The 7,460-nt window shown below is 32.5% G+C and overlaps 1 protein-coding gene and 1 long non-coding RNA gene across 4 annotated transcripts; one reads left to right on the forward strand and one right to left on the reverse strand.

Annotated features, from left to right (window-relative positions):
* The first annotated feature begins 1,365 nt into the window (after positions 1 to 1,365).
* On the forward strand, positions 1,366 to 4,711 carry LOC141724589 (GDP-mannose transporter GONST2-like). 3 transcript variants are annotated; one of them, XM_074526788.1, is made up of 8 exons: positions 1,366 to 1,568; positions 1,658 to 1,712; positions 2,178 to 2,261; positions 2,357 to 2,405; positions 2,770 to 2,988; positions 3,249 to 3,672; positions 3,874 to 4,003; positions 4,491 to 4,711. In XM_074526788.1, exons 1-5 carry the CDS (start codon positions 1,499 to 1,501, stop codon positions 2,839 to 2,841), a joined length of 330 nt encoding a protein of 109 aa, XP_074382889.1. In that variant the 5' UTR covers positions 1,366 to 1,498; the 3' UTR covers positions 2,842 to 2,988; positions 3,249 to 3,672; positions 3,874 to 4,003; positions 4,491 to 4,711. The 3 variants fall into 3 exon arrangements, with proteins under 3 accessions (XP_074382889.1, XP_074382888.1, XP_074382890.1); XM_074526787.1 differs by lacking the exon at positions 2,357 to 2,405 and having other exon boundaries at positions 1,376 to 1,568; positions 2,902 to 2,988; XM_074526789.1 differs by lacking the exon at positions 2,357 to 2,405 and having other exon boundaries at positions 1,390 to 1,712.
* Positions 4,712 to 4,770: 59 nt separating this feature from the next.
* Positions 4,771 to 7,185, reverse strand: LOC141724590 (uncharacterized). The gene is made up of 4 exons (XR_012576764.1): positions 6,843 to 7,185; positions 6,605 to 6,669; positions 6,452 to 6,514; positions 4,771 to 5,668 (listed from the first exon to the last, which is right to left on the reverse strand). It is a non-coding gene; the product is annotated as an uncharacterized LOC141724590 (long non-coding RNA).
* Between the last annotated feature and the right edge of the window lie 275 nt (positions 7,186 to 7,460).

Raw genomic sequence — 7,460 nt, forward strand, 5'->3', positions numbered from 1 at the left:
CAGTTACAAGGCTTGAGGAAATCAGAATTTTTCTAGCCTATGCTGCTCACAAAAAGTTTAAAGTGATCCAAATGGATGTAAAAAGTGTATTTCTAAATGGAGAACTCGAAGAGGAAGTTTATGTTGAACAGCCTCCAGGGTTCATTGATCCAAAATATTCAGATTATGTCTACTTACTAGATAAAGCACTCTATGGACTAAAACAAGATCCAAGGACCTCGTATGAAACACTTGCTCTTCTTCTGTTAGAAAGTGGTTTCAGAAGAGGTACAATTGACAAAACTCTCTTTTATAAATATCATGGTAAGGACTTGTTATTAGTCCAAATATATGTTGATGTATCATTTTTGGATCTACTAATGATAAACTTTGTGAGATATTTTCAAAGCTAATGCAGTCTAGATATCAAATGAGTATGATGGGAGAATTGAGTTATTTTTTGGGGTTATAAGTAAAATAGATTGATGAAGGGATCTTCATAAATCAATCCAAATATGATTTATCAAATTCTGATTCTGAAAACATAGTCTCTGATAAGCCAACACTTACTCTTGAAGTGAAGAAGAAGATGTAATGGGGAAGCAAGAAACATGCACCTAGAAGAGATTCTTATGGAATATTAAAGAAGATTTACAGTGGAAGTTCTCATGCTAGAAAACCTGGTATCACAAGTGGTCTGGGAAGGTTAAATGTTGATCCATCTATAGGAGATGCTTTAATTCTAAGGAAGCATGTTAATCTGACTGGAATTAGAGATAATATGATGCTTGAAGACTTACAGAAGATCACATCAGTGCAAATTGTTATTGATCTTGTTGGAGAGAAAATGATTTATTTTTTGGAGTCTGGGAGAAGATTAAGGTTGATTCAAGAACAGTTAAGAGATAAACCATGGTAGGAATTAGAACTTGTTGCTACAATTCTCAAGGTAATCAATCCTGTAATTGCCCACTACGCCATAAGTGGGCTACTGTAATGCAAATGTTACAAGGAGCGTTATATTAGGTAAGAGATTTTTGGCATATTGTAACACCTCTCTTGTAGTGTTACAATAGCTATAAAGCTAGTGTTGCGGAGAATTTTCGGTGTGGCACAACAAGTAACACCAACAACTGCTGTTATATTAGAAACTTTTTTAATTTTTAAAAATATTAAAATAGAAATATAATCATAAATTAGTATTAAATTATATTATGATTTATTAGTGAATGATAAATGTAACATATAATATGATTTAAATCTAGAATTTCTTATACATAAATTCAAAGACTTTTTTTTATTTTCCTATTTAATCAATAACAATTATATAATTAAAAAAACTAAAATTAAAAAATAAAATAAAATAAATATGAACAATTTTACTAAATGAAATATTTGGGCGATATTTTTTCCCCCAAATGAAAACACAGACTTCGACAAACCCTCACTCTCAGCCCCCTCTCTCGGTCTCTCTCTCTCTCCAAATTGCACACACTCTCTGCTCCTTGCGAGTTTGACGATGTCGTCTTCATCTCAGCCGCCAACGTCCCTGTATCTCAGCCGCGATCATTCGGAAACCCTAACTCGAGGTTATTTACTTCAATAAGCTCTAATATCCATTTTATGTGCTTAAATTTCATATATATTGTCTTCTCCTAGTTACTCTATGTTTTTGCAGCACTTCTCCGACTCGCAGCTGGAAAAATGATGATTTCGATGCTAATTCAGCACTCGTAAGTGTTTGAACCAATTGTTAATTGGATTGAATGTATATGTGTTTTTTGAGAGAGGGAGAGAGTTTTATTGAGCTTATAAAAATGTGTTAATTTTGGAGAATGATTAAGTGTATCTAGATTTTGTGTTTGTGTATGTTTTAAAACTGTACTTGAAGAAATTTGATAAATTTTGAGAGAGAGAGAGAGAGTATAATTGTACCAAGCTTGTGGAAATATGATGACTGTGAGAAATGATAGAATGGCGTCTTGATTATGTTTATGCGAGAGAGTCTTGATTCTTTTTCTGTTTTATTCATAGCAGATTTTGGATATACATTTATTATACATGTATATATGTTGTATTAGTTCAAGGATGCACTAATCTTACACATAATTACAAAATAGTCTTATTTCTTGATTTATATGTGGCAGAAGAATTGTCGTATCTTTTCTTAAAGTCTACTTGCCCCATTGTTTTTCTAGGTATATTACATTCTCAAAAGAGGAAGAAGTCATTCGGTGCATACAGTCTGTACATGGTTTTGTGTTGGAAGGAAACTTTTTGAGGTAACACATCCTGTCTTGGTCCCTGACCTCCTGTACACAATCACTTCCATTTGTTAATCATTTTCTTTGATGATCATCATAATTTTTTTCTACAGAGCTTCATTTGGAACTGCTAAATATTGTCATGCATGGTTGAGAAACATGGTATATAAAATTCATTGATAAAACTGTAATTAAATGATTTCTCAAAAGCTAAAAGTAAGATTAGTTGACTATTTTGTTTTGTATATTCATCCTTGCAACAATCCTTCTTGTTTATATTTACATACCATGGGTGCGGAAGAAGATAGTTTTGGTAAAGATGAAGCAGCTGCAGTTCATACATTGTTGTGTGATCCATGTTAACTCAGTTTTATATGTTATCTTATTTACACTGATAATTGGTTCATGTATTGTTTTCCAAGTCCCAGCCCAGTTTGCTCAAAATTATTAAAATTGCATTTAGTAGATATGGATGTGTAATCAAATTCACGCCGGGATTTTTTAAGAATTGGTTTTAAATTTGCAGTTGGAAAAACTTTCAACATGTCGGTGGTCTTCTTCCTTAACCAGAATGGACAACATGGGACCAAACTGTTGAGTATTGTGCCTTTGCCTATCAGTAATACATTGTCATATCTTTCTTGCGCCCTCAATATAGGTACTTGGGAGATGTTGCAATTCCATGTGCTACAGGGGCTGTTTGGCAACGGAGACAGCTGTTTGTAGCTACACCAACTACGATAGAGTAAGTAGTACTTTAAAAAGATCTTACTCATGTATTACAATATATACTTGTATGAGCAGAGCTGAAAGTCCGATACTTGTATGATCCAAACTTTAGCAAATGAAAGTTTGGCTTGTGCCGTATTTTGAAGTGTGTACTTCTTGACTATGAGATACCATTGTTCACTAATTTGGCTTCTTTTATACTGTTGAGATGAAAAAAAGAATGTCCTATGCATGTTTTAATTTAGAGATTTATTAGAAGTTCCTCTTTTTGAGCAGGTTTTCTAGAGCAAATCGAGCAGAACCAGAAGCACTGCTGTAATAAATTTTGAAAGCAAGAGAGAGCATGAATCTGGAAGAAGCTCTGGACCTCTTTTGTCAGGAACAACATATTGCATTTCATCTTGCAGCATGATATTGCTCAATAAAATTGTTCTATCAAGTTATACCTTTGATGCAGGCATATCAATGATGTTGTCAGGCACCGAAAAGTGATGATTTTTTGTTTGGTTAAATTGTAAACCAATGGTTAATTTGTTACCATCGTCTGCAGAACCTCATTAGTTGTATACTAGTTGCTCTTTTGAGTTTGTTTGGAGCAGTCACACTGGAGAAGCTGAATTGGAAACTGATAAGGGTGTGGCTTCCGGTCAATGTCATATTTGTGGCTATGCTTGTATCAGGCACGTACAGGCATGTACAGGTATGTACTAAAGCTTACTAAATTTTGAAATAGATGAACTAAATTCAATCTTGACTACAAATAGATTCTCTTAAACAAAGAGTCATCACTTAAGTATGAAATCTAACATTCTGTCTTTTATGTTGTAAATCTTAATTCTTCTATAGATATCCAATTTTGTTTAATTGATGCATCCTAATGTTTTTTATTTAATGTTTTCAGTTTGAAATACATAAATAATGCAATGGTGACTATCCTGAAGAACGTGACAAATATTTTAACAGCAATTGGTGAACTATATTTGTTCCGAAAGCATCAGAATCCGCAAGTTTGGGCTGCCATATTTCTCATGGTATATAATATTTTCTCGTAAAATCGGTTCTGATTGTTCATTTTATTTTTTAAAAAATATGTGATTTGGTAGTGGAAGCAGAGGTTATATGTACATTTAGTTATATGTACATTTGGTTATCCTATTTTTTATTCATATTGATATTAGTCTAATAACATATAATAATATCAATACAAAAGTTCAATTCCAAAAAGTAATGGTACATCCAAATGTACTAGTAATATTATTAAGCTCGCAAAATTGCAACGAAGACTAATATGCATAGTTAATTAATATATGCACCTCTAGTGACCGTTGCTGTATCCCTCTTCCTCCTTGTCAATGGTTATACGTGATCATACATATATATGACTTCCTTATATAATCTATGGATACATATAAAAGTTAGTAACAGTGGATAATCCCAATTATTTCCACTGCTTATGTTCGATAAACATCGACAATCAATGGCTTTGTGTAATTCTGATTGCGATAACCTATTGTGCAGGATTCTGCTACTTGGCTTGAGTACATAAACAACAAAAAAAAAACTTGGATGGAAGATATTTTTATAGGTGGAAAGGAAGTCAAATGCAGCAAAGAAATATAGATGTAGCAAGGCTTTTCTTTTTCTTCTTGTTTTCTTTAAATCATAGAAAACTTATGTAAAACATCTGAATATGTAATTTTACTTGCTGGGTTGTTCTTAGTTATGTTCAAGTAATTTTACTTGATTTTCTTATAAATATATAAAATTGCAATGAAATCGAAAGCTAGGCCATTGAGAATAAGATTTAAAAATAATAATAATAATATATAAAATTAATATACCCCATTAGTCGGGGGGCCCATTTATGCAATCTTGATCAAGTTATTGTATCACTCATTTTGTGTTACATTTGGACATGTTAGTGTTACAGTAGGTGCCTATTGTAACGTTCATAATACTATTTTCACCATTCGAAAGAAGGTAATAAGATTCATACCACAAGTATATCCAATCATTAGCCAACGAAAGTATCCATCTCATAAACCCCCCTTTTTGCTTTGTCAAATTTGCACAACCGCGTCATGAAAATTCTATTAGAAGTGAAAAATCCTAATGTATTTCCTTCAGTCATACTAGTATTCCATTAGAACCGTAACTAGTTTGTAACATATTATTTCCACATCATGAATTCATCGTAGACCTTAGTAGGGAGAGCATGATTTATATTTTAACTTTAAAAGATGTCTACTTGAGAGTAAGCTTATGGAAAATAAAGGTAATCTACAAAGTTGTTTCTGTATTTTTTAAGTGATCTATGATCATATAATAGTTAAGGTCTACAATGACATGTCTTGATATTGACAACATTTAGTGCTCTTTTACAAGAAAACATTTTCTTGTAGTAAGAAGAAACAATAGTATCACAAAAAACAAGTATATTACTCAAGGTGATTTATTAAAGAACACTGCATTATTACTCCTTCATTTCTAATACGATGGATCTGCAAGTATTATTGGTCGTAGGAGGTTTAAGAATTAAATTGAAAGAAGTACCGAAATGAAAATGCAACAAGCAGACCAGGGAAGAGTATGTCTCTGAAGCCAATCATGTTATAACCATCATAGGGATCAAAAAAATTAGGGGATCTGAATAGCATCGGTATGGATTCACCACCACTATTATCACCTTTGGCAACCTACATATCACATGTGACAAACTATGAGGACAAAACGCCACCACATAGAGCATTTTTCATTACACATATATGGAGGATACTATAACTACATAGCTGCACGAGCATAATTTACTCTAAAGAAACAAACACACACACATATATACTCTGGATAGAGCATATATTCAGGCAGCCATTCCATGTATCGATGACTATACTACATACTAGCACCTCCTTTCAACCTTAAAGTGATAGATTTACTAAATGAATTAACTGATCATCAGGCCAGTACTTAAATTAGAAGTGTTTGGCTATTCATGCTCCACACTATTAAACAAATCAATCCAACACTTGTACAAATGTATATATCTATCTAGACCAGAATTTCTAATACCACCCTTTCGAGTGCTTGATGAAGCAAACTATACAAATGTGTCCCATCCAACACTTGTACAAATGTATGTCTATCTAGACCGAGAACCATGTCTATCCAGTATTTAGTTCTAGCACAACCACATTAGCAAAAGCAGAAACGAGTTAGAGTTCTGGAACAACAGACCACTTTCAACTATGCAAATATCACTCAACTAAAGTTTTTTGCTAAATCAAGATTATCTTCAACGAGTCCCTGCTAAACACAAGCACTTTTACCAAGCTTGCTTCTCAATAAAACTGGCTTATCCCAAGCTTGCTGCTCAATAAAGCATTAGCATCAAAAAACAATACATCTTTTACCAAACAACCAACTCTGTGAAGCCAATTTAAATCGCTTACTAATAAATGGAAAAAATTGAGGACAAAAATTACCTCCAGATTTCGCTGCTGAATCCCGCTTAAAATGGCATTCACGAATACAGCATCAAAACCATCCTACAACACAATCATAACTCTATTTTCTCAAGTTTAACATAAGTATCGAACACAGGAAAAAGTAATTAATGTGATAAAAAAACTCCTTACTTCAGAATCAGCTGCATTTAGATGACATTTAACCGTATTCACCGTCCCTAGTCCAAAATAAGTATCTAAAACCATACAAAAAACAATGAATTTCGCACTTTAGCAAACAAACACAAAATTCGTACATAAGTATCTAAAGCCAATAACAAGCAGTTTTATCCTTACATTAATTCCATACCGCTAAGAATCGAGTGCTCAAAAAGAAATAAAATTGAAAAATAATTTGAAGAACACTTACAAATTAGGGATCGATTGAAACAATTAGGGATTGTAATACTCGATTGAAACTTATAGTGACTCGATTCAAGCTTAGGCTTGTAAAGACTTGATGAACTCGTATTATGTATTGCACAAATCGATTAGGTAACAATCGATTAAGATTAAAATTCAATCGATTAACAAATATTAGACAACAGAAAGGGAAGTAGAGATAGGGAAGCAGAGAGATAGAGAGAGGAGAGAGTAAGAACTTGATAGTCTTTTGAGAGAGAGAGAAGTTGAGAGTCGAGAGAGGAGAAAGAGATGAGAGAGAAAAGGGAGACGAGTGTTTTGACTCTGATATCATTTTGGCTCCGCCTCAAAATTTCGTTTCCCGCATTGCTTAAATATTCAGCCCGCCTAGCAAATTTTATTTTTTCACATTCTCTTTTCAATTTTTATGAATATTGTAATTTTTTTGTTAAATTATAGGTATTGTACTTATTAGGTAATTTCATTTTTTTAATTCTCTGTTCAATTTTTATGATTATTGTAATTTTTTTAAACTATAGGTATTGTAATTATTATAATAATTGTTTTAGTTTTAAAATTTTAAAATATATTCATTTAGTTTTAAATTTGTATAAAATATTTCAAT

The sequence above is a fragment of the Apium graveolens genome, chromosome 5 (genome assembly GCF_009905375.1).
Source record: "Apium graveolens cultivar Ventura chromosome 5, ASM990537v1, whole genome shotgun sequence".
Taxonomy (NCBI): Eukaryota; Viridiplantae; Streptophyta; class Magnoliopsida; order Apiales; family Apiaceae; genus Apium; species Apium graveolens.

Coding starts and splice junctions, on each gene's coding strand:
- LOC141724589 (XM_074526787.1), top strand. CDS start 1,499: ATGTCGTCTTCATCTCAGCCGCCAACGTCCCTGTATCTCAGCCGCGAT. Junction 1,569..1,657: donor TTCGGAAACCCTAACTCGAG/GTTATTTACTTC, acceptor ATGTTTTTGCAG/CACTTCTCCGACTCGCAGCT. Junction 1,713..2,177: donor TCGATGCTAATTCAGCACTC/GTAAGTGTTTGA, acceptor TTGTTTTTCTAG/GTATATTACATTCTCAAAAG.